The 24,645-nt window shown below is 55.4% G+C and overlaps 11 protein-coding genes across 11 annotated transcripts; 3 read left to right on the forward strand and 8 right to left on the reverse strand.

Moving 5' to 3' along the window:
* Positions 1-1,148: 1,148 nt before the first annotated feature.
* On the reverse strand, positions 1,149-1,700 carry ACO1O0_008742 (uncharacterized protein; the record flags this gene model as incomplete). Its single annotated transcript, XM_083198106.1, has 3 exons — positions 1,149-1,478; positions 1,546-1,587; positions 1,653-1,700. 3 exons carry the CDS (start codon positions 1,698-1,700, stop codon positions 1,149-1,151), a joined length of 420 nt encoding a protein of 139 aa, XP_083045841.1.
* A 1,424-nt stretch (positions 1,701-3,124) lies between these two features.
* ACO1O0_008743 (uncharacterized protein) lies at positions 3,125-3,990 on the reverse strand (the record flags this gene model as incomplete). Its single annotated transcript, XM_083198107.1, has 2 exons — positions 3,125-3,675; positions 3,774-3,990. 2 exons carry the CDS (start codon positions 3,988-3,990, stop codon positions 3,125-3,127), a joined length of 768 nt encoding a protein of 255 aa, XP_083045842.1.
* Positions 3,991-4,518: 528 nt separating this feature from the next.
* ACO1O0_008744 (uncharacterized protein) lies at positions 4,519-6,316 on the reverse strand (the record flags this gene model as incomplete). The annotated part of the gene is made up of 5 exons (XM_083198108.1): positions 4,519-5,232; positions 5,292-5,588; positions 5,656-5,872; positions 5,914-6,049; positions 6,112-6,316. 5 exons carry the CDS (start codon positions 6,314-6,316, stop codon positions 4,519-4,521), a joined length of 1,569 nt encoding a protein of 522 aa, XP_083045843.1.
* A 538-nt stretch (positions 6,317-6,854) lies between these two features.
* Positions 6,855-8,537, reverse strand: ACO1O0_008745 (platelet-activating factor acetylhydrolase; the record flags this gene model as incomplete). The annotated part of the gene is made up of 1 exon (XM_083198109.1): positions 6,855-8,537. The coding sequence occupies one exon, from the start codon at positions 8,535-8,537 to the stop codon at positions 6,855-6,857; it is 1,683 nt and encodes a 560-aa protein (XP_083045844.1).
* Positions 8,538-9,844: 1,307 nt separating this feature from the next.
* On the forward strand, positions 9,845-12,249 carry ACO1O0_008746 (phosphoenolpyruvate phosphomutase-domain-containing protein; the record flags this gene model as incomplete). The annotated part of the gene is made up of 4 exons (XM_083198110.1): positions 9,845-10,667; positions 11,308-11,757; positions 11,814-12,023; positions 12,113-12,249. The coding sequence occupies 4 exons, from the start codon at positions 9,845-9,847 to the stop codon at positions 12,247-12,249; spliced, it is 1,620 nt and encodes a 539-aa protein (XP_083045845.1).
* A 394-nt stretch (positions 12,250-12,643) lies between these two features.
* ACO1O0_008747 (uncharacterized protein) lies at positions 12,644-13,656 on the reverse strand (the record flags this gene model as incomplete). Its single annotated transcript, XM_083198111.1, has 2 exons — positions 12,644-13,281; positions 13,467-13,656. 2 exons carry the CDS (start codon positions 13,654-13,656, stop codon positions 12,644-12,646), a joined length of 828 nt encoding a protein of 275 aa, XP_083045846.1.
* Positions 13,657-14,520: 864 nt separating this feature from the next.
* On the forward strand, positions 14,521-15,300 carry ACO1O0_008748 (uncharacterized protein; the record flags this gene model as incomplete). The annotated part of the gene is made up of 3 exons (XM_083198112.1): positions 14,521-14,668; positions 14,724-15,133; positions 15,190-15,300. 3 exons carry the CDS (start codon positions 14,521-14,523, stop codon positions 15,298-15,300), a joined length of 669 nt encoding a protein of 222 aa, XP_083045847.1.
* A 133-nt stretch (positions 15,301-15,433) lies between these two features.
* Positions 15,434-16,026, reverse strand: ACO1O0_008749 (uncharacterized protein; the record flags this gene model as incomplete). The annotated part of the gene is made up of 2 exons (XM_083198113.1): positions 15,434-15,954; positions 16,014-16,026. The coding sequence occupies 2 exons, from the start codon at positions 16,024-16,026 to the stop codon at positions 15,434-15,436; spliced, it is 534 nt and encodes a 177-aa protein (XP_083045848.1).
* Positions 16,027-16,343: 317 nt separating this feature from the next.
* Positions 16,344-17,284, forward strand: ACO1O0_008750 (regulator of volume decrease after cellular swelling-domain-containing protein; the record flags this gene model as incomplete). Its single annotated transcript, XM_083198114.1, has 2 exons — positions 16,344-16,609; positions 16,666-17,284. The coding sequence occupies 2 exons, from the start codon at positions 16,344-16,346 to the stop codon at positions 17,282-17,284; spliced, it is 885 nt and encodes a 294-aa protein (XP_083045849.1).
* A 333-nt stretch (positions 17,285-17,617) lies between these two features.
* ACO1O0_008751 (uncharacterized protein) lies at positions 17,618-20,665 on the reverse strand (the record flags this gene model as incomplete). The annotated part of the gene is made up of 1 exon (XM_083198115.1): positions 17,618-20,665. The coding sequence occupies one exon, from the start codon at positions 20,663-20,665 to the stop codon at positions 17,618-17,620; it is 3,048 nt and encodes a 1,015-aa protein (XP_083045850.1).
* Positions 20,666-21,525: 860 nt separating this feature from the next.
* On the reverse strand, positions 21,526-23,326 carry ACO1O0_008752 (DUF1996 domain-containing protein; the record flags this gene model as incomplete). Its single annotated transcript, XM_083198116.1, has 4 exons — positions 21,526-22,199; positions 22,255-22,736; positions 22,789-22,948; positions 23,167-23,326. The coding sequence occupies 4 exons, from the start codon at positions 23,324-23,326 to the stop codon at positions 21,526-21,528; spliced, it is 1,476 nt and encodes a 491-aa protein (XP_083045851.1).
* Between the last annotated feature and the right edge of the window lie 1,319 nt (positions 23,327-24,645).

Raw genomic sequence — 24,645 nt, forward strand, 5'->3', positions numbered from 1 at the left:
CCATTGAAGCCGAGGCATTCCCCACACAATCCATACAGATGCATATTACATCATGCACGAGGTATCCGTGCCGTTCTCGATGTTTGAATGCCTGCCTTGAATCTTCACAACCCACGAAACTGCTAAAACCTAGCTGTTTCTGATATAAAGCCTAGGGTGGTCACCAAGACAAACCCAATTGCAACGCCGAGGCCTAGTCCCCAAGATGCACGTGCGATGCTCGCCTCAAACCGACTACCTTGGACTCAGCCGCTCCCAGCCCTGGAATCAATCCCGGGGCCAGCTCATGTTCCTTCATCTCGGTGTCGCCGCCCTTCGGACTAAGCCTTGCACTCCTTTCGCCCAGCTGATAATTAGCAGCGGTGTCGGCGTAGACCTCTGAGGAGACAGCGGGAATTGCGTCATTATAAAGGACGTATTGGGTGGAATTAATAACTCAAGGAAAAAAGGCACTGTCCTCGGGTCGCCCGGAGCCGATGGCAAGTGGCCGACTTGTAGAGAACTCGCATACTGTGCCTATCTTGCTCGGGATGCCGAGTGACAGGGAGCCGTTGATGACGGGGCTGGAGGGGAATAGGGATACCGTGGCTTGTCCCTCGAGGCGTGGTCTCCCAGAGATGGAGGCTTGGTACCTGTCGGAGGACAGCCCATATAAACAGTCCGAGGCGTCACAGCCAGCACCGTCGAGGAACACCTGGTGCTGGGTGTCCCAGTTCATCCACCCGGCATGTATGTGGGATAATGAAACCAAAGCAGCTGTCTTTAGCATCATAATGTAATTTAGACATGGGGAGGGTTTGTCAGGAGTAAGCAGTGAGATAGACGGAGGGGGAGAGAAAGGCGTGATTAGAGGAGATGATAAGGAGTTGAGAGCAGCCATCTCACACCTTTATCTACCGCTTCATTCTAGGGCCCTGAAGCTTCGGCGACCCTTAGATTCACAGACCTTTTTGCGAGCTTTTGCATTTGCCTGTCTAGGCGGCTTTGTCAAGAGTATCACCAAAATGTGCATTTGCTTATGTACATGATCATTTATTGCTTAATCACTGCCGGTTTATAACACAACAAGAACATACAGTACTTCGGACATATTGATAATCGCCAGGATGCATCATGCCCAATCACGGAGACAACATGGCACCATTCCCTTAGCAGTAGTCCCAGCCAACCTCGACGGTCCAGCCATCCGAGTTCTCCTGCGACCCGTACGCGGCCTTGACATAAGTCTGGCCGTCCGACTGGCACTCGTCGAAGATGTGGTCCATGTAGTCGGCGATGAGACCGCAGTCGACCTCGGCCTTCTCGTCGCCCGCGCAGAGCCACATGCCCGCGTCATTGGAGCAGCTGACGCGCGAGCACGAGTTGGCTTCCGCTACGCAGGTGCCCAGCGAGCGCAGGTACTCCTGGCCCTCGACGAAGTTCTCGCGCTCCTGGATGGGGCCGTCGACGTTGCTTGGCTTGTCGCAGCTGATGGCGCCCTGTTTTATGCTGTGTCAGTAGATGAGGCAGGGTAGGGTGGCAGTATTTGTTGACGCTTTTACTCACGTCATCTCCTCGAGCCAGAACCTTGGGAACGGAGGGTAGAGACTAATTAAACAATCCGAGTCAGTATAAGCCATGGTTTGACTGTGGTGTGGGTAGATGTGACTTACAGCAGCGGACACAGCCGCAGCGAAACCGAGGATGGTAGAGAAGAACATTTTGAATAAGTTTTGCGAGGCGGTTTGAGCTTAGATTGATGAGGGATAAGGAAGTGTGTCGCCTTAGAATGTTTGGTTGGGATTGTAGTAGTAGTGTTTGTTTCGTGATGTTGCTGTCTCAAACTCCATTTCCAGCGGGCAAGCAAAGGCTTAATATACTTCGTTCCAAACGGCTCCACACGTTTCCGAGAAGGAAGCCTGATCCATTGCAACATACGGTCATTGCATGTTCAACGCCGACGAGCCGGAGACTTGGCGAGATGTTCTCCCTGGGAATAGGCATCCGACCAAGCATTCAGGGAGGAACGTCATTGACGGTTTCAATTTACGACCCACGATCCCCCTCTGCCAGTTCCAGTTTCTAGTTTCTAAATTTATTTACATAGTAGATTGTGATAATCCGAAGGAATAGGAATAAGCTTACTAGCTCCTGTTCTCCGCATTTTGCCCACTTCATGTGTGTGGGCTGAATCTGGACGCCTGGTCCGGGGAATCAACATCAAAACATAATGCAAGCCATCTCTATACATGCACGCAGACGCTACATAGTATTAATTTAGAGATGGCAGGAATCTAATACAAATTGTTTTAATGCCCGTACAAAAGGATGCATTGAGGGACAACACAACCCATTAACAATATTAGCTGTCCCTTGGCACATCTGAGGTGTTGGCCAGGCAAGTTGAACTATTCACAATCTACCGTAGACCGGCACTTCATATTTTGGATGGAGACTTATTTTCCTATTAGAGATAGAAGTACGAGCAATCCTCGCCGTTACAGATCGCCATGCCCCGACTCCTTAATCCCTACACTGTTATTTTCGCGTCACTCCTGCGGGCTTAGACTGTGGGGCACGCAACCTCGGGAGTCGGGTTTTAGGAGGTAGATGGATGTAATGTTAGTAAAGTACCCGTTAACCATTTTACCAATACGTAGTTGGCGGCTTTTGGGATGACAAGTTGACGATTTGGTGAATCCACTACTCCCCACCGATCTGCGACTCCAGATACCAGATCTCGGCCTCCCCCGGTCCTGAGCATCCGCAAACCCGCATGACTGCATGCATTTCTAATTTCTAGCGATCTGAGAGGCCCGTTTCAATAGATGCAAGTTGATCCTTTATGATGTCAGTGAATAATGCGCTGAGTCCGCCATTTCCCACCAAGCCAGCTTAGCCGGCATTTGGGCAAGAACAATAACTCTCTGCTTATCCATGTAAGTCGTGGAATGGAACTCGGGATTGATGCCGAGCCACACGCCAGGTGCGTCATTGCACAGTTCATGTATTTTTAGCATCTAGCCCAAACATAGTAAACATCATCCATAATCTTTCATCGCTCACCTTTAGACAAGGGACAAGGCGAGCATTGTTTGCTTCGTGACTATACCCTACGACAACTTCCCTTGCCAGTTGTCACGTCTCACTGCACCCCTCGCATTACACGGCACATTTCTCCCGTGATACCACTAAAAAGAGCCTCCAGCTTCGGATTATCTGGAAAAGTCTTGTCCACAGACCCGTGCCATCCGCGGTCGAATTTGCGGGTATCCAGATATTCCACCTCAACTCCAGCCGAAGCACGCGACCGCAGCGCCTCCATCAGAACCCTCCCCTCGCCTCCCCCAAGGAACGACTCCATGGAATCTCTGTTCAGGTACCGAAACGCGGCACAGAACGACTCTCTGTCCAGGCTCCACCCGTACGTGCACCCGCTGGCGACGACGCCGCCGGGACTCTTCATGATGGCTCGGGAGAAGTCGCCGTGCAGGGCATCCCACTGCGCCCCCGAATCACTGCCGACCGGATCGGAGAATCGGAATGTGAACATGACACATACAGTATCATACGTGCTATGAAAAGCCGCCTCTCGTCCAAACTGGTAGGCGGCTGAGTGGACTGGCTGCGAGGTGATAGGCGCCAAGGCGCTGCGCAGGGCTTGCCCTTCCTCACTAGAGTCAAATTCTTGTCGGCCTTGCGCCGTCTTCCAGTTTAAACAAATATTAGCTCATTTACACCAGATGGTTTAACCGTGCGCAAGAACGCCAGGGAAAAAGACAACAGACACTCACTGACGAGGAGCTTCGCCTTCTGCGGCGCCCCTTGGATAGACGCCGACCAGACAGTACCAGTCTTGTCCAGCTCAAGATATGTGCGTACTGTATAGGCCCATACCTGGCCTACAGTGGTCGATTCATCAGATAGGGACGAGGGATCCGAGAAGTGGAATGTGAGCGACTCGGTGTACTCGTAGACGCCCGGCGAGGGAGGGGCGAAGAGGGAGGGCATGGATACTTCCAGGGCATTTGGCCCAGGCTCTGTATCGATGTCTGCTCTCTCTGTGAGCCAGAGAAAAGGATTTTGTCAGAGTTTAAGGGCCAAATATTTCAGCCGGAGGAAGATGCAGCTTTCAGGTTGTAATTTGCAAGACACCTCGGTGCTAGAAGCGGGGGTGCGGGCGTAAACAGATACATCAGCGACTCCTCCGAATGTTGGCCTTTGTTCATGTTGCTACAAGTAGCCGCCCTATATATATGCTACATCGCAATCAAATGGGGAATATCGTGCCAATAGATGGCATAGCCCTTGTATAATTCGTAACATCGTCCATTATCATCCCATCAACCCTTGAAATCATGGGGATGGTGTCCCCCACCACTGGCCTCGAGCGGACACAATATCACCATGCCCGTCTCCTGGTCCTCCCTGCCAAGCACCGGCGCCTCGACCCCCATCCCCTCAACCAGATGTCGAACCTATTTCCCAAGAGTCAGCAAACCAAACTTTCCCCTCATGGTACCTCGCATAAGGGATAGATCATACCTTCTGCATAGCCGTCGGATCAACACCCGTCTTGTCCAGCTCCCTCGCCATCTGCACCGCCAGCGTCGCCGCAAACCCGGGGTTCTGCGTCCCGACCGCCACCATGACGTCCAGCAGCGCCACCAGCTTGTGCATGCTGCCCCCGTCGCGCGTGGTCACGTAGTCCTTGAGGAAGACGAACGACGCCATGAAGGCCGCAAACGCGACGAACGGGTTCCGGAAGCGCGTGTTGATGTCGGCCGCCAGGGCAATGGTCGTCACGATCTGCTGCGCCGCGTGGGAGGCCTTGTCCTCCATGTCAGCAACGGGCATGGCTCCCGTTTGGGATCGTGCCTGGGCTGCGCGGTAGAGACAGATGGTGGCCGTGTGGAGCTGGAGGCCGATGAGGACGGCGTCGCTGTCGTGGGCGTTTTCCGGGCACCGCAGTGCCTGTGGTAGGGTGGTCAGGGCAAGAATCAGGCTGCTGTCCAGCCGTCCGACTTTGCTCCAGAAGAGGTTGTCCTCTTCATCGACGGGTGTAGGCGTGATGTTGCCAGGAGGAGAATGGTTACTGTGGAAACACTCGTGGAGGAGGTGCATGGCCACCACCCTGCAAGCAAAGGCGGACCGCGAGAGATCCTCATAGCTAAGTGCTTCAGGAAGTGTGGTGGACACGCCTTCGATGCCCTTTCTGTAGGCTTCTTCTGATCCAGGAAGGCGGGTTGAAACCTACTCGTGATGCTGCAATCAGTCATCAGTCGTCCTCTCCCATCGGCATGTTTGCTTACCTGGTTCACATCTACTAGGACTGGCCAGGTCGTGGTGCTACTCGTCCCACGGTCGATACAGAATATGGTCCAGAATGTACGCCTTCGCTCCTCAGCCTCGCTCCAGTCTCTCGGCGGCGGCAACACCTGGTTAATGGGCCCCGGTCCATCCAGCAGATGGATACCCAGGATCTGGGATAGACGGACAGCTCGAGAGGTGCTCATGGATGCTCTCGCGAACCACAGGTGCTGCGCCTCGAAATGCCCAATGAGCGCCCAGCACTGACAATGAGCCAAGGTGACATGATGTCCATCTTCCTGTCCGTGTCTCTCATCAGCTGTCTGCCCCATAAGATTTATCAGCGTGGTTCGGTATTATACCAACCTTCATTTCATCCGCTTCGATGTAGTAACGAGCCCGGCGGTAGAATGGCTCCGCCAGCTCCTTGTACTCGGTTGAGACCCTCGCTGCAAGAGCCATGACGATATACTGCAGGCACATGGGCGGCTGCATGTGAGGAGGCTGGTATAAGGAGGTGAGGTACCGAGATGGGTGGATCATAGGTGACTCAGGGTGCAATTTTGCAAAGTAGATATTCGTCCTAGACGCGAGGTGTCAAAAAGTCATCACCCCTCTGTTTACCTTGGCAGATTCACGCACAGCTCTTCCATCTGGCATTGCGGCGGGAGCTTCTCAAAGCGGCCTGTCCCGACCAGCGACGTCCCTGGGAGGTGGCGTTCAGCCGCCTCCTTCTGCCTGAGCTTGTCCTCCAGCTCAACTGAGTCGTGTAGATACCATCAGCGGCGCCGATCCCAACCAATGCCAGGCCGGATCCCATACCTAGTCTGTTCTCCAGCTCATGCAGCCTGGGCCGCGAGGGCAGCTGCAGGGGCCTCTTCCGCGAGGTGGGATAATGGCACGAGGCATGGTCCTTGGTACAGCGGTTGCAGATGGGCTTGGTGCGGTCGCATTTGACCTTGCGCGTCTTGCACTCGGAGCAGGCAAACAGCGAGGGCCCCTCGTCATTGGCCGCATCGTTCCCCATGCTGGCGGAGAATCGGAGGTCGCCAAGGTAAACCCGGGACGTGGTCCTTATCCGGAAGCTTGTCTGTGTACGGACGGATATTACCCAGTCCTTCAAAGCCTCCTCGGGACAGATATCGCTGCTCGTATATGGTCGACTAGTTTGAAACATTTGTAAGCGCGAGTGGCGACCCCGCGAGATCTATCTAGATACCTTGGGCGCCTCGTTATTGGTCGGCGGATCAATGCGGATTATCCTCGCTCTCCGGGAGGTCGGAGGCCGCCCCGGGACCGACCCGGACCCTTAAACTCCGATCCATTTCTACGTCTCCAGTAGACTACCCGTATCCGTGCATCGTCAAACATATACTATTAGTACTCTAATAAACTCCTGTCCCAAAACTCCGACCCAGTTCTATCTGTCTCAGTGTCCTATTTGTCTCAGTGTCCGAATCCGGACGTCATCTAGTAGTACTACTAGTAGTACGGAGTATACTCCGTCATCATGTAAGTCATGTCTCATATGTGATCACTTTGCCATCTTGTGCAAGAACACCTAACTAGGCGGCAGCAACAGCAGCAGTCACGCCCAAGGCCCGCACGACAGACTGTGGGTCTTGTTCGCTCGGCTCAAGCTCGCCCTTCATCTTCTCCTCGCCCTCCTCAACCTGCTGCCCCACTGTCTTACCCTTCTCCTTCTCACCAGCATCGCCTAGTCCCATGGTGTCTATCCACTTCCAATGGTCGACAACATGAGTACCGGTGCGGTCGAAAATGGCCCTGTCATCATCTAATCCGCTAGGCGGTTTCGTCTCAACACCCCCCTCCCCAACTGCATCGAGAAGATCAATATGCGCACCATCCACAAGTTCCTCGGCAGAAGTACGTGCGACGGGAATTCCATTGGCACGGAGGAGCTGCAGTTGCGCTCGCAGGTTCAATCGGAGGGCCCGCTCAGGCTGCTCCGCATCAAGGAACTTCTTGGTGAGCCAAGGGAAGAGAATACCAAAGTCTGACTGGTTAACGTGAGCCGACTTGACAACATAGAAGAAGTTTGGCTCCGAGTGTCTGATGCCGCTCGGTCGCTCATATAGTGCAGGCGATACAGTTTTGACCTTGGGATCTGGGGACAGGATTCGAGCTTTGACGTGAAGCTGTTCTGTCCACTTGTAGAACGCCTCCGATTCCACGACCAGCAGCGCAGTGCCACCGGCTGCCGACTCCAAGTCATCGTACACGGGCAAAGGGAAGTCGAAGAGAGGCTTGGAATTCGGGCCGAGGAGCGGCATGCACCACATGTCCAGCAGCATGGTGACAGTCTTCTCGGTGATCTGTTTCCGAATTTCGCTTCCCTTGTCGGGTGTGAACAACGGCTTTGCCATTCCTGCAACGTCGGCATTGTCAGCATAGTAGGTGCTCTTCAACAACTGGGTCATGGTTGCCGCGCCAAAGCTGTGACCTCCAAAGATAATGCTCCCAGGCTCGTGGACATGCAAACGCCCAGCAAAGTGACCTAGACTCGGAGTCGACGCGTTCAAATTCGTCAACTTTGAGCCCTGGTCAATAGCAAGTATCGCCTCGTGAATCAATCCCATTTCCCACAGTCGAATTCTCAGCTGTGCTTCCCGCGCCTCGTATGTCTCTGGAGAGACCTCCCGAGGGACCTTGTGGTAGGGGACGGCTCGACGCGTCCTGGACCTGAGGAACCGATTTTGATCGTCAGGTAATCGAATGAAGGTGCACACGGCGCTGCCATCGCGATGCTCGGGGCAGAAGACGACGACGCCGTGCGACGCCAGTGACCCGGCAACATACGAATACGAGTTTCGGGTGCCGGCCAGCCCATGCGAGAATATCATTGTCGGCCATCGCTGGTTCTCTGTCTCAGGTGCGAGCATAGCCGCATTCTTCTGGGCGGGAATGGCTGTGTAGTGCAAGTGTCGAGGGAAGAAGGACAGGAGCTTGGCTGCAGTGTGACCGATGCCCATGAATTTTGTGTAGGCTGACACATGGTGGCGCTGGGGTTTCGGCAGCCACCGTATGCGATTCTCGTCGGATTCGGGTACGGCAGGGTAGAAGATGCGAAACTGGACGGTGTGGATGTCGGCGGCATTGCCGGGCGCAGGACTCGGGGCATTCAAATCGGCGACGGCGACTTCAACATCCACGGTGCCGACCTTAAAGGGCCCCGTGTATTCTGGGAACGTAGGCACCAGGCTCAGCTTGGAGAAGTAGTCAGCCATCTTGGGCGACTGTGTCGTGTTTGCGTTTGCCATCAGTAGGGCCGCGAGAAACAGGCGCAATTACCAGCAGCGACGTGGAAACACAACGTAGCGCAGGAGTATTACAGGACACTAAATCAGAGAGAAAAGCAACCCGCCTCCAATGGGGGTCAAAGAAGGGCGAAGAGTGAAGTTAGGATGAAGGTCATGTCAGAGAGGAAATGGCGATGGAGTGGCGATGGGATTTCACATGCAGGCAGGCAGGCAGCCCAGGCAATCAGGGTCGTTGCTGCCCTTAAATCTCCCGGTCGGAGTGGGGCTTCGATTGACTTCATGTTTCTCCCCTTACGCAATCTACGGTTCATTAGTCACATCTTGTCATCATGGATTCTCCAGAGACCTCCTGTTTATATACTAATACTATAGATGACTAGTGAGGTCTCAGGTCAAACTCAGGTTACAGGGCATTTTCTATTGGAGAAAAGCTCAACTGACCAGAGCCTGAGCTCCGAAGCCAAGACTGAGAGCTCTGCTGGACCGAGGTTCCAACACCCGGCCACGGTTCACAGAATCCGGGGACTCCGATATTATGGGACTTGGACCGATCCAGCCCCCCGACTCCCGAGTGGGACACCGGGGAGCATGCTGTTCAGAAGCTGAAGGAGACAGCCAGTTTTGCCGATGAAAAAAAAGTGATTAATAGTAGCAAGTAGCAAATATTCGACTATGCGACTTTTGCATTACTAAACTTTCAATGACATGTCATGAGCCAGAAGCGACCCATGCCAACTCTCTCCATTGCTAGTAGGTAGCAGTAGCTAAGCTCAATGGAGACAAGAACGGGTGCGAGCCTTGAAATGGGACATCATGATTGCTAGCGTTCTGGGAAAAAGTAGCAGATTTGCACCATTGCAGAAAGCTGGCATCTTTATTAAGATATCTTTCTTTGGTGCATGAGTATACCTATATGGGTACTAGTATCCGTAGTCTACAATGAGTCAGTGTCGTATAATTCCGAAGTATACGAATTCAGCGCAAGCGGGGAGAGTGAATTCATTCATCATCAAACACAAGTCATTTACAAAGCAACACTGTAACGCGGGGACATGTGTAACGCTTGACCACAGCGCCGTGACTTTCGTTTCGCTGTCAACCGCGCCCTGCACGCACGCTGTGTGACTCAAATCCACCAGCTATTGACGTTGGCAAAGCTATATATATTCAGCAAATCCTCGCTGTCTGATTCTCCATTCCATCACTTTGGAGCACCCCCTTGATCGCAAGGTAGATACCATTGTCTCCATCCATCATTTCAATACAGCATCACTATGGCCACCAACGCCCTCGCCAAGACCCTCAAGGGCCTCCACGTCCCTTCCAACCCCGTCATCTTCGCCAACATCTGGGACCTTGCCTCCCTTAATGCCCTTCTCTCCCTCAATACCTTCGAAGCCCAGCCTGTCAAGGCCGTCGCCACTGCCTCCTGGGCTTTTGCCGCCGCTCTAGGCATCAAGGATGAGGAGCTTACCCTCGAGCAGAACCTCGATGCCGTCCGCAAGCTTGCACCGGCCGCAGTCAAAGCGGGACTTCCCCTCTCAGCCGACCTGCAGGACGGCTACGGCTCACGCATTGAGGAGGTGGTCGCGGCGGCTGTCAAAGCCGGTGCGAGCGGCGCCAACATAGAGGACAGCATCCCGTCCGAGGGCCGTGATAAGGGTATCGCCGGATGTCTGTACCCGGTTGACGAACAGGTCCGCCGGATCAAGGCCGCGCTCAAGGCCGCCGCCGATGCAGGATGCCCGGACTTTGCCCTCAATGCGCGCACCGACGTCTTCGTGCTGGATGCTTCTCCGGATCTGGATGATGAGACGCGCCTAAAGGAGACTGTCAAGCGCGGGAAGGCGTACCTCGAGGCTGGCGCAACGACTGTGTTTGTCTGGGGAGGTGGAAGGGGTCTCAGAAACACCGAGGTCGAGACGCTTGTCAAGGAGTTTGATGGGCGTCTTGCTGTCAAGCTGGGACAAGGTGAGGGTGCCCTGTCGACGGCAGATCTGAGCAAGCTGGGGGTTGCGAGGGTTAGTGTTGGGCCAAGCTTGTTCCTCATCGCCATGGCGGCCCATAAGAAGGCGGCTTTGAGCATTCTTCAGGGGGGTAACTTGGAGATTTAATGATTTCTTTCAACGTACTTAATACATATGTATGGCAACGTGTTAAAAAAAACCTCTCAGTTGTCATAGACAGCTCCACGGATACTCTATTCCCAATCGAAGCCAACGTATTCTCCATAGCATTACTCGTCAACAGAAAAGTTAACAACAACCACTCTTATCCTACGCCAGATTGATGCGCTGTCCAATGCCTACGATATTACCCCGGAAGGGAGACAAGGTGAATTTCTTTGAATCAGCTGAAGACGAATCTTGGCACCACTGAGGCCCATGGCCATGGATACAAGCTCCACCATGATTTCGATCTGCGAGATTTCCAAGCCACAACGCGATATGTCGGTGACATACCCTTGGACTCAGCTGGTCGAGCTGTTCCAGACCGAGTAAAGACAGCATCGTAGCGGTGCAGCGAATATGCATGCTCTATAACGGAGTACGAATATGGGCCAGTGGGATGGTACCAGCACGAAGCTAAAGATTCGAGTTCGTTTATGTACTACTAGTATTGAGCGTATTTACTGCTACTCATGACTGTCGTCCTCGCTCGGCATTTAAAAATCCTCGAGCCGTGCATCTGATTTCATTCTAGTGGCCTTAGCCCGTGTCCACCGTCTTTCAAGTAGCTGCCAATGGCGTCCACGCCACCCTCCGATGCGAGCTATCCTCATCGCTTTTCTCCGGCCTGTCGTTCACCCTCCAGGGCCACGACGGCGATTCTTCCATCGTGGAAAAGATATCGTCCATGCACTCCATTGTCTCTCCGGCAGGCAGTGTCTCGGTCGCCGGAGACTCGACCACGTGGGATATCTCAGCCATGCTCCGTGCGAGACAGACCGACGGCACCGAGGCCGTGCATGAGATGACTGGTGTCGACAGTCTCCGCGAAGAAGGGTACACGGGTACCGGAGTTAAGGTCGCTGTGGCGGACTCGGGTGTGGATTACAAGCATCCGGCGCTGGGTAGCTGCTTTGGCGAGGGATGCTTGATCTCGTTTGGCGCTGACTTGGTAGGCAATAACTTTGCTAAGGGATTAAGTCCTAACGCTAACCCTTATTCAAACTGCCAAGGCTATGGTGGGTGCTCATGATAGGCATATACTAGATGAGACAAGCTGACTCTGTATCGCCAGAAACTCATGTTACCGGCTTGGTGGCCGCTCAATCGAGCCCGTACGGCTTCACCGGCGTCGCTCCTCATGTCACACTGGGACACTATCGTGTGTTGGACTACAAGGGCCGGGGAACCACGGACATCTTCATGGAGACCTTTATGAAGGCTTATGACGATGGAGCTGATACCATCACTGCATCTCTCGGAGAGTACAGTGGCTGGTCCGAAGGTAGGAGCTTGATGTTAGGTTGAAGGGACTTGGACAAGTAACTGGCCTCCTTTTTGACCCATGGAGAGTTTTGATCCAGAGAATCACAGAGGCTGGGATTACTTGTCTCGTCGCTATCGGCAACGATGGATACTACGGCTCATTCTATGCGTCCAACGGTGCCGATGGCAAGGGAGCTACGGGAGTAGGCTCCATCAACAGCCCCCTAGCGCTCCCGTCTTCCTAACAAAGGTATCCTACACCAGCCGAAATTCAACTGCCTTAGACTTCGGGTGGACGCCCGCTACCAGATCCGACTATCCCAACGGGACATATCTGCTTCGTCCACTGAACCTCAATGCCACAGTCCCTGAGGATGTGTGCAAGCCACTCCCAGCCAACACGCCTAATCTGTGTATATTATGGATTCGATACACGCTTTGCAATGTGCAGACCGGGGTGCATAGTCATACGGCGTACATGCGAAAGAATAAAGAATATATTTTACCCTGTTTTGATCGTTGCATAACCACAAATTAATCCCTCGTGACTCATTTATCATCCAGACGCAACTTCCACTATATCGCTTCCACTGTATTATTCCCGCCGCCAACCGGTCTCCCCGGTGCTGTCTCGCCCTCTCAAGCAGACATGTTCTGCATCCTCACACTGGAGCTGGAAATCGAGCTCTTACCCGTGCCATCCCAGGCAACACCCCGGCTCGAGTTGGCCTTTCTGATCTCCTGAAGACGCTGGCTCTTACGTCTGTAAACGAGCAGGGCCGCAGTTGCAATGAATCCTACCCCAGCGACACATCCAACGACAATACCAGCGATGGTCCCGCCAGAGAGGTCCGATCCGCTGCCGCCAGACTTTTTCTCTCCTGAACCACCCTCTGCTGCGTCAGGGCTGGATGTAGAAGACGGGGATGCCTCATCGCTCTTGTCGTTATCCTCCTCATCATCATCGTCATCAAAGTTGTCATGGTAGTCCCACTCCGACCCGGCGCTGTCCTCAGCATCCGGCTCCGTGGCATTGAAGCATGGTATCGCAACGTCGAACGCGTCGGTCTCGACAAACTTGATGTCAGCGCACGCATAAAAGGTCTGATTTTCCGGTGTATCAAAGTCGGCAATGTACATGATCTGCAGCGTGGCGTAGTCGCCGGCCGTGACAGAGTCGGGCGAGTCGGTGATGGGGATGCACGTGTGGCCGGGGTCCATCTCGCGGAAATAGTCCCCATCAAGAAGAGTATTGAAATCATCGTTTGACTTGGGGTCTAAGATGGAGGTTAGAGATATGATACATTGGTGGCAGGTGATGGATATATGTTATTACCTTTCGAGTAGGAGATGCTGAGCTCAACCTCCCAGGAGTCATCTTGGGCAACCAAAGCAATTTTTCCATTTTCTACTCTGTTTAGTAACCAATTATCAAGAGAAAAATTTCAACAGACAAACTTACCCATAGGGAACTCAGTCCTGTTTCCGGGGGAAGCAACCGATCCGCAAGGGGCATTGTTGTCGGCAGATGCAGCCCAGACTCTGTCTGGGGGCCACAGGAAGGCCGCGGGTCCCATATCATCATACTCTGCGGCAGATGCCACAGCCACAGCAAGGGCCAGTCCGGCCAGGATAGATGTGCGGGGGGACATGGTGGATGACTGGATATTCTCGTCTGGGCAAGATAAGCAAACAGAAGGTATCACTGACTGAAAGCACAAAGACTAAGGAGGGCGGACGAGGAGAAGCTGACACCCTTCATATACCAGATATTTTCAAGTGTTCCACCCTCTTCCCTCACCGTGAAAATCAGTCCTCCCCAAATACGCCGGTCGGCGAGAACAGCCAAGTAACGCCAAATTACGTATCCAACTCGCACCATCGAGTTCTCTGGAGCCAATTCTGACAGCAGCCAAGAAAGCTGCCTGGTTTTTTGCCTGCCAATATTCCTCTCTAGCCGCAATCAACACTTGAGTCAGAGGCCCAGAACATCCAGACAGTATGAGGCTTTATTATCAGATGATCAGATAAAAACAAGATTTTGATCTTATCAGATGGCTGGCAGGACTCCGATTGGCCACAGATGCCAAGCATCTCCAGGTTGTTTATTCCTTGTCAAGGCCCTAGTGGCCTGACTTGCCTGCAGCCGATGTCGGCTCCTGTGGGTTTGAGCCAGAAACAGAAAGGTTGCCCAGCCATGCTGCGGAAGAGCGGGTCGAAGAGTTTGTGTTTCCGGCATGCAAAGGTCCTCCTGCCCTGTCTGGGCTCGGTCTCCGATGGAGCCGGTGTATGCTGTGAATTATTGGGATGCGTCTTGGTATTGGGAGGAAAATTCAGACCATGTCCCAATTCCCAGACATGTCCTGGCCCTTGGGTTGTGTGGCCTGCGGGAACTGTAAGAATACATGTATAAGTACGGCCCTTTCCCAGCATGGAGGCCAAAGTCGCCATTGATACCAACCACTGTCCCTGATTCTACTATACATCGTCACTCGCTTAATTTCACACTCGTCACAATGCAGTTGATCTCCTCCATTCTCGTCTTGGGCTCTCTGGCCTCGACGGCCGTTGCCCTGTCCAATTTAGGCTTCGAGTTCCCCGACACTGTCCCCATGTCCAAGAGACAGACCTCAGGGCCGGCCTACGAGTGCCACTCCGACTGCGGTACGTCCAACCCAGGCGTCTTGACTTGTCAACACAAATCTGACATTAACCTCAGGCTTCGCCATCCTCGGCTCTAGGGAGGACGGCTACTGCAAGGACGACGAGTGGCTGGACCTCCTCAACAGCTGCCTTGAATGTGCCGAAGATGTCGGAATCTGGCAGTACTACGGCAACAATCTCAGTGCTGCTGCTAAGGAGTGCGGACTTGATGCCACGCCTGACCCTGCCGACGGCGATGGTGAATCCGAGACCTCTGCTACCGCGGCATCCACCGCGACCAGCGCTGTCGAGCCCTCTGCTGCCCCTGCGACTTCAGTTGCTGTCGAACCTTCTGTGGTTCCCACGACTTCGATTGCTGTCGAGGCCTCTCCATCTGGAACCTCAATCCCATCATACTCGAAGCAAGGCTCCTCCGCTGCCTGGACTTCTTCTCTTACCCCCACGCCCACTGGCTACACCAGCACGGTAAGCATACCTGCTCTTCGTTTTGTGCTAGCCAAGGGCTGACATACCGCCCTTAGAATAGCACCTTGGCACCGACAAGCGTCCCTGGAAACGGCGCTTCGCAGAATTGGGGGTCTCATATCCTGGTCGGCGGTGCGGCCGTCGTACTCGCTGCAAACTTGATGTAATGTTCTGTGTAAAGTAGAAGTATAGCTTCACCGTCGAGTGAATTGCTGAAGGAGAGCCTAGTCGCGCCGTAATAAGTAGCAAAGCCACCGTAACGCCTCATAAAACCAAGTACGCCATGAATGCCCGCTGTGCCTACTTCAGTGCCATGCCTCCAAACGCCCTATCCAGCTCCTCCCCGCCATCCCCCGTCGCAGGCACAGTCCCTGCCGCCGCCTTCTGCTCCTCCGACTCCCTGTCCATGAGGCTCACCTGCTCGACCTGGGTGGCCGGCCTCTCAGGCTCCAGGATGCGCGCGTCACTGTCGAGCCAGCCGGGGGCGACCCTCCTCTTCTCGGCCAGCTCGCGCTCGCGGATGCGGTCCTCGAACTCGCGCAGCGTGCGGTCGGCGTCCTCCTGCATCTTGGTCAGGTGGGACTGCAGGGCGCGGCACGACGCGATGATGTCGTCCGGGTGCGCCGCGTGGCCCGAGCCGGAGACGATGTACTTGGGCTTGGGCTGCGTGGAGGGGTCGTCGGACGCGGCGGGGATGCCGAGCGAGGAGGGCGGGATGGTGGAGGGCATAGTCTTGTAGTTGTAAGAGAGGGTCGTGGCGCTCGGGAGCGAGACGAAGGGGGAGACGGTGAGGGGGACCTGCTCGAGCAGGTGATGGGGGCCTATGCCAGAGGTCAGTGAGGACACGATTGGGGGGAATGCGTTCGTGGAGGCGGCTCACGGTTGTTGTACATGGTGCCGGTGGTAATTGTTGCGGGGGGTGATCGCTATGGCACCATTGAGGTTCAAAAACAAGGTGTAGAGACGGCAATGTGCAGTTAGTTTTTGTGCAAGGCGTATCGCAGTGACGGCCGCCTCATGCTGCAGTAGAAACGTCCAGGTTGCAGTCGACAGGTGAGTGGTGCATGGTTGGATCGTCATCCTCGAACAGCGATAAGCCGATAAGGCAGAGCGCAGCTGCGGCCCCACGTCGAACAAGCTCCAAAGCCTTCCGCCCTCAACAACTTCTTGGAGCTTCTTCCTCGCCAAACACTGCACAATTGACTTCGCCATGCCGCCTACCACAATCCGCTCGCCGCCCTCCGTGGCCGATTACACGCCTCTGGAGGAGTACCAGACGCGGACCCCCGAGTCCTTTGTCGGAGGGAAACCTATCCTCCACTACCATGCCTCTGGCGCGAAGGCCACCGTTCCCAAGTCGCAAACAGGCACGCTGGCAGTTTTTCCCGCCGACGCAGCCCCCAAGGAGACCAACGAGACAAACGGAGAGGCTGAAGATGTGGTCGAGCGCGAAGTCGACGTGTTTGTCAACTCTGAGTGAGTTGCCAGTCCACCACGACACTCTACGAACAAACGCGCTGACCAGCCACCAGAAACTTCACAATCTTCAGCAAAGACGCAGAAGTGGGCGTCTCGATCCCGTATCCCTCGATATCGATCCACGCCGTCAAGCAAACCGGGCCCCCAGACGCGCGAACCCAGGCCCTCTGGATGCAGCTCGAGTTCTCCGACGGCGGCCACGACGACGACGACTTCAACTGCGTCGAGCTGACCATCGTGCCCCCCGCGCAACCATCCCCGGACTCTGATGCGACGCCATCTCCGGCCGCACAGCTCTACGAGGCCATCGCCAACTGCTCCAACCTCCACCCGGACCCCTACGACGAGGATGGCGAGGACGAGGGCAACGACGACCGCATCATCTTCGAGGGGAGCGTCGAGCACGAGGCCCTGGAGGGCTTCACGGGCGTCCTGCGCGGCGCGGCCGACGGCTCGCTGCCGCCTCCCATGCCGGGAAGCGGCGGCTGGATCACGGCGGACAATGTGAACGAGTACTTTGACGAGGAGGGGAACTGGATCGGCCAGGGGGGCGACGCCGAGGAGGCCGAGGAGCTGGGCGATGGTGCTGGTAGGACTCGTGGGCGTGATGAGGTAGACGGCGAGGCGAATGGCGACGGTCCTGATGAGACAAAGCGCCCTAGGGTGGACTGAGCGTTGGGATCTAGCTTGGCTACAGGTGAAAACGGAGTATGGCGCATGGATATTGGAAATAGCAAAAGACATGGCAGTTCCAAATAAAGAGTTTCTCCCCAGTATAGGGATCATTATCATTAAAATTAGGTATCAGCTTCAGATTACAAAGTTCATATCCAACCCCAAATATGTCCGTTGAAAGGGAAAAAGAGAGCAAGGTCAGTCGATCCTCCTCCAGGCTAGAACAGCGGCGCTAATTCAAGGTTCAAGGATACAAAAAGAAAAACGCAAAGATTAGTAGAGGAGATGTACGTAGTACATCCAGTCAGGTCTTCTTCACCCCTGGCCCTCTCACATTCTCAACCGGCCCGCCTTGGCCATGGCGTCCCTCTCTGGAGAGCTCTTCAGGAACCCATCCTTGTCATATAGGCCCAGGCTATCGGCACTTGAGCGCTTCACATGCATCGCCGTCATGTCACGCGTATTTCGCGTCGGGCTCCTCGACGGTGGCGGCAGGCTGACGACAGGACGGCCCGAGCCCAGTCCAACGCCAGACGGGATGTCGAACCGCACAGTCCTGAGGTTAGGCGCCTGGTTCTCCTTGCCACAGTTCCTGTCCTTGTTGTCCAGGAGGACCGGGATGCTCCAACGACTCTGGGTGCGTCTGTGACCACTTTGCGGCCGCTGCGGACGCTGTTGCGGTGAGCCCTGCGGCGACTGCTGCTGCTGCTGCTGGGCCTGGCTCATTGACGACCGCTTCTTCCCCTTGTCTTTGACCGGACTGCCCCCAAGATTAAGATAGTTGCGCTTCCCCGCAGCCTCAGCCTTGTGGTCCTCCGTAGCGGGAGAGAACCCGCCACCGCGCAGCGAAGTCAGCGTCGACGACTCGGCCAGCGTCTCGCTAAAGAAGGACGCCATCGAGGCCACGCTATACGAGCTGACCATGCTGTTCATGCGCCGCAGCTCTGCGACTGAGTTCCCTACTGAGTGTGCAGCCCCGCGGAACGCAACGCTCAGGCTACTCGAAGTGACGCGACGGCTGGGTAAACTGGCCCTGGGATCGCTGCCGTTGTCCTTGTCTTCGCCAGGTGAGTTGATGGGGGTCTGGTCGTAGTTGGAGCTGGAGGTGGAAAGGACGGAAGCCCTCTTTGATAAGGGAGGAGAATACTGCTTGTTCTTGCTCAGAGGAGAGAGTGGCGCGGGCATTATGGTCTCGTCGTTGAGGGTGATACGGGAGGGAGGCATAGGGAGATCTCGCTTCGGCTGCGTGCCCTGTGTCATCATGGAGAACAATTCTCGCTCAGTGAGCGTCGAAGATGATCGATTCCAGACCCAACCATTATTCGTCGCGGTCGTCGCGGTCGATACCGAGGATCCCCCCCGTTTGTGGAGGTCTTCGGCTGGCTTGATCGTTTCCTCAGATGAATCCCCGACAGAATCAGCAACAGAGACGTCCGTGTACGCAGAGTCGGACACAATGCTCGTTGCAGACGGAGCCCCGCTCAGGCTCGCCCTCTGAGGTACCGTCAGGAGCTCCGAAGTCTTGGGCTTGACATCCTCCGACTGCGTCCTCTGGGGCGGCTGGAGCACAAGGGAGAGTCTGGAGTTTCTCTTCTCAAGTCCCTGGAGACTGGTACGTCCCAGATGTGAATTGACCGACATGGTCCTCAGTGGTGCAGGAATGGCGCTCTCGTCGATGGTCTCGGTAGAGAAGCTTCTCGCGCTCACAGTCTGGGTCCGCCGCAGCGGCCGGGGTCCAGTGAGTTGCTGCTGCTGCTGCTGCTGCTGCCAGGTTTCCCAGCTCGATTTTTTGAATAGCAGCTGCTGCTGATGTATCCGGCGTGTCTCCACAAAGGGGTCGTCGTCGAGTTCTGCCGCCAAAGTCATCTTGCCGCGCTCCTCCTCTTGCTCGTCAGGCTCACCGACGCTGTACAGTGTCGACAGACAGCTAGACGCCTCGCTCTCTAGCGAGATACTCCGCCGGCGCTGGGGTTGTTGCTGCTGTTTCTGCTTCCGCGGCTGTTGTTGAGTCTGCTGCTGCTCCTGTTCCTGTTTCTGTTGTGGGTTGTAGCGAGGGGGTGCATCCCAGTTCTCCTGGTGATGGCGACTTGGACTCGAAAGCCCACCAGGCAGTTCGAGCTCCTCAGTGGCCACCTGGATGAGGCTGTCGGCAGCACTGCTGACCGAGCTTATCGACACATTCCGACTCTGCTCGTTGGTAGCTGTGAAAACCGCAGCCAGCAGGTTCATCTTGCTGGGGCTAGGCGTGAGCCGGCCGGCTGTCTTCGTCGACGATCCGGTGCGGCAGACCCGTGGTGTCCTTGTAGGAGAACCCCTGGTAGGTGAAGACCGCGGTGTCTTGACAGGGGAATGGCTCGACCCGTCCCTGAGCCGCTGGTCCGTCGACTTCAGAATGTCCCGGAGGTCCGTCTCGGTTGCCCAGCTCTTGGCGCGATGCTGATACAGGCACTGTTGCTCCTGTTGCCGTTTCTGTTGCATCTGGCATTGATCCTGTTGCTGCTGCTTCTTGGAGGGCTGGTGTATCGGTGGCGGTTGCTGCGGTGCTTGGAACTGCGGCTGTGACCGTCTTTGGATCGGCGCAGCGACTCTCGACCTCCCCCTCGGCGGCTCATCATCGTCGTCGTTCATCGACAGTTCCGGCGCTGTTTGGCTCGTAACAAGCGTCGGCCTGCCTTGCCTCTTCTTCTGCACATGAATCTCGTTCCTCAACCTCTCCTGCCACTGCTTCGGCCCCGACGCCTCCTCAACGACGGCATTACTCTCCATCTGAGCTGTCTCCCTCTGAGAGACATCCCCTTTCTGCGCCGCTCCGCCAGCATCCCTTTTCGTCGGTGTACCCATTACCATCATGCCCAACCAGCCGTCTCTCCACGATCGCCGCCGAATCGAAGAACCCTGGTCCGTCTCCCCATTATCCTCCCTTACCTGCCACCGCCGCCTCTCACCCTCGAGGAAACCACTATTGTTCATCGGCAGGGGTGGCAGCACAGGCGGCCGCCACACAGACAGGTTGCTCATGGAGATGCTGCTGGATAGCTTACTCAGGGATGATTCCGACCGCAGGAGACGCGTCTTGGAGAGCACATTGGTGAAGGACGAAGACAGCGTTCCGCGACGACCTTTCGCACCACCGCCGCCGCCGCCGCCGCCGTCACCAACGCCGCCATGACTAGGGTTCTCCTCGTCCCGTCTGTCCCCGGCGTACACCCTCACCGTGCAGGGCTGCATGCGGACCTTGATGCGCCACACGAGGAGGTACCCCAGCGCTGCAAAGATGAGCACGCCGCCGCACAGCGCGATGGCGAGGATCCATCCCAGCCCGAGGGCACCGGAACTCGAGCCCCCATCCCGTTTATGTATATATCGCGGGAGTTCCATGAGTACTAGGCAAATGGCGGCTCGATTATCGAAAGGTCCAGATGGTTAGTTGTGAATAAGGGATACTCAACACGAGTATCCGGACGGATACCAGAGTTCGTAACAAAAAAAACACCCCGGGGGAAACAAAGTGAGCAGAATGACGACGTAGCAAGTTCGACTGGGTGCACTCACCAGAAGGTGTGGCATTTTGTTAGATTTTCCACCCGTGGCCGCTGCGGTAAACAATCCATCATCAGCATCAGGCATCATGATAGGGGTCTCAGCGCAATATGGGCGAGGAATGCGTTGCCAGGCGTGACCCATTCCACCGACACCGGGCGCTCACCACACAAAAGAGGATGCAAGACACAATCAATTTTAAACTAGAAAAGAGAGCCTACAAATCGCGCCATGAGAATGACCTTGGTCGAACGCCAGAGGCCACCTCGAGGGTCTCGTGCCGCACTGAGATGGGTGGAATCCAACCCAGTTTGGCCATGGCGAGCATGCCAGTAACGGGAACACCCTGGTCGCGCGCGCGATCTTCAATGCTCCATAAATGGCACGGCAGCTCACTTTCACTTCTCACTGGCGTCGACCAAAGACAATCGCGAGGTCATCAATCATCGTTGCCGGTATCACTGCCTGCGTAAGTTTCTCTAAGACCCTAGGTCCCCCAGGCGGGGGCAACAACAACACTGTCTGTAATACGAGAAGTAGAAGAGAAGAAGTAAGGATTCCAAAGCAAAAAATGTATCTTCCTCCTAATAGAAAGTCCGGAAACCAGTCCAGGTGGCAAAACATGAACACCCCCAAAAACAAATCAAAGGGTAATTATATCTTGCACATTTTCCCACCAACTCCTAGATCACCATCTCTTAAAGGCGGTGGTGGTTGTGAGCGTGGAGGTGGCGCCGGACGGCCGCACCAGGCTCGGGAACAGCAGTGGGAGGAGGAGGGCCCTGGACGGTAATAGTGGTGGTGGCATCCACCAGCAGGGTCTCCCAGACAACCTCCTCGTCCCAGAGGATCTTAGTGACAACATCGCCGTTGGTAATGTACTGGGTGCTCTCGTAGCTGACATTGGGATCGATTGGGGGGGCCGAGGTGGTGGTCGGCGCAGGAGGCGGGGGGGGAGGAGGAGGAGGCGAAGAGGTGGTGGTAGGAGCGGGAGGAGGGGCGACGGCAGCGGCGACAACGCTGCTGGTAGTGGGAGCAGGACCAGCAGAGGACTCCTTGAAGACGGCACCAGGCAAGACAGCAGCCGCAGACGAAGTGGTCGGCTTGGGCTTAGGCTTGGGCTTGGGGGCCGCGGCGTTCTCATCATAGGTGATCTGGACGTCACCAGGCAAGGCGCTCAAGCCCTCCAGCACCTGCTCGGTGAGAAGTCGCAGGGGAGTCTTCATTTCGCATTCCTTGGCCTTGGACTCGTCAACGATGTTGAAGATGGGGCAGTCCTGGATTCTGCCAGAGTCGTTGGTGCAGGTGTCCACGGCCTTCTGGAGGAAGTCCTCCTCCCAGCCCATGATGAAGTCACCGTGGTATCCGAAGCCTGGTACACAGCATGTTAGTCAAACGAAGCGCGGCATCATCGCGGAGAGACCTACCAGTAGGGTCGCCGTTGGACATGACGAACATGCCGTCACGGCCCTCAAACGCCTCGGTGGCCCAGATGGTCTCGAACAGGAGACCGGGGAGCCTAACAGGGTGGGAGTCGGGGCAGGTGCCGCTCATGATGCTGTCGGGGTAGGCAACGTGGCTCTTGTGGTCATCGGACGCGACATTCTTTCCATCCCAGCACGAGGGGAACATGAGCTCCAGGCGAAGGCCGTCCTTGCAGTTGGCGTCAAGGTACTCCTTCTCGGGCATGGACTGGCGGTAGAGGGTAGCCTCGGGCTGAATGGCGTAGTTGAGGCAGTTGAAACCAATAGCCCGCTCCTCGAGTTGCTTCTGGGTCTTGCCGGCCAGCGAGAGGGTAGAAGTCCTGAGGGGGTCTCCGTCACTGAAAGTGCGGCGTTTGGTGTCGCCTGCAATCATCTGAAAATTGGCGGGGAATGTCTTGATGTCCTCGCCATTAAGGAGATAGTACCTAAACGGGCATCAGTGAAGAACCGAGATGGCCCAGCAAAGCAAGAACTTACGCAAGCATGCCGCCAATCTGCTCAACAGCCTCGAACTGGCCAGTGCTGGCATCCTTGAAGTACATGGCGGGAGTCCAGTAGGCGGACTTATCCTGAGTGACACGGCACGAGGTGCAGTCGCCGTCGAGGAGGGACGCGGTATCGGCTGACAGATCGAAGGCTATTAAGCTTTGGTTAGTCTCGATTCCCATCTTTAGCTCCCATTGTGGAGGTGACATGGCAAAGATGAATGGTTGAAGCTGCATATCGTGGGGGGGCGGGAATGCCCGTTGCGGCTGCATCAACGACTGCAAGTCACCCTCCCACTAACAACCATCCAAAATCACACATGTCCATCCGACATCAGAAGAGCGTGCATGGGGATGGATCAAGACTCACCAGACGAGCCGTGAATGGAGTGGACGTGGGACGAGAGATCGCCGGGGTTGACGATAGGGTCCATACGGGCGATACCGACTCGGCCAGGGCACTCCATGCGCCAGAAGGCATGGGCGCAGCCCACGACCGAGGCGGCAATGAGGGACTTGAGAATAGCCATGGTGAATCCAAACTCAAATGTTGATTGGTGATGGGGTCACAGAAGCGACCAACTTGTGGTGAAAGGAGCGGAACGACGCGAGGTCTAAATCAAGAAGTGTCAGTGAGATCAACTCGGCGCGGTTGTTCGACATGATGAAAGGGCTGTGCAAATAGAGCATCGGGAGAGGTATGAAGGCTTGGTAGTATACGGTATGCCTCGCTAGGGGGATTGAGGAGCGGATATCGCGAAAGTGCAGGTGTTGCGCAGCCGTTTCAGGGCAGGTGCGAGCCGAGACAGTTGACGAGAGTTGTGGCAGTCGCAGCCGGCCGTCGATTCCATATTTCGAGGTTGCCAAAACGACATAGTTTCCAGATCTTGCCCCGCCGCTCCTTAACGTCCTCTTCTGTCTGTTCCTCTAGGATCCCGTCGTCGATAAATATTGGACAAACCCGAAGCGTCCAATGTTCCCTTGGCCCCTTGACACAAATTGGTTCGATCCCACCATCCTCTCCTTCGCCCGGAGAGATTTTGTCGATTAGGCAGACAGTTGGTGTTGGTGAAGTGGAGTGTTTGAGTGGTGAGATGATGAGGCACGATGCCAACTTACCGTGCGACGTCTCGTCTCGAGCAGATACCAGCTGCTGCAGCGACAACGACTCGACAAAAGGTCAAAAACCCTGAAAGCCCGCTGGAGTCTTTATGCCTCCAAGCTGACTAGTTGTCCAGCCTTCTATCCCAGCCTCGCCTACGACAGGTTCTGAGACTCGAAATACCAGTGCAAGGTCGTGGATGCTTTACCACGACGCAATGCTTCTAGCAGTTTTTTGGCGTTTCCTCCGCGTGATGCCCTTGAGTTCCTTCGACGGTGACGTGGGTCCCCGGTGTTGTCTTTCTATCCTCGATCAATCCAAAAGATCTCTGTCAAATACGAAATACCGGAAGTCGGAAGGGTAATCGTCGAACGTGGCGGAACCGAATAATCAAGGAACGTGGTCAAAAGGAGAGGAGCGCACAGCTCAAAGCGAGTGAGTAAGGTATGTTGTTCGAGTGAGTGAAATGGTCGTTGAATGAGCGGCAGAGTTCAAAAGAACAAAGAAGTTCGCGATGCGAGTCCACGGGACGCTCTCCAACAATTGAAGAAGGGCAAAGCTGGGCTAGAGAAAGGAGCCTCCGACAAAGGGAGCAGGTCGCAAAAGGGAAGGAGTAGATAATAGGGTGCTAAGGCAAAGCGGCACACGCAAAGTGGAATGGGCAAAGGGTTCTGAGACGGGACTAAGAGGTTGGGAGACATCCACTTCCACCGCCCCAGTGCCACTGTTTCTGGCTTCATTTCCCAC

This window comes from Amphichorda felina, assembly GCF_050947745.1.
Source record: "Amphichorda felina strain 45539 chromosome Unknown scaffold_9, whole genome shotgun sequence".
In the NCBI taxonomy this organism is placed as follows: Eukaryota; Fungi; Ascomycota; class Sordariomycetes; order Hypocreales; family Bionectriaceae; genus Amphichorda; species Amphichorda felina.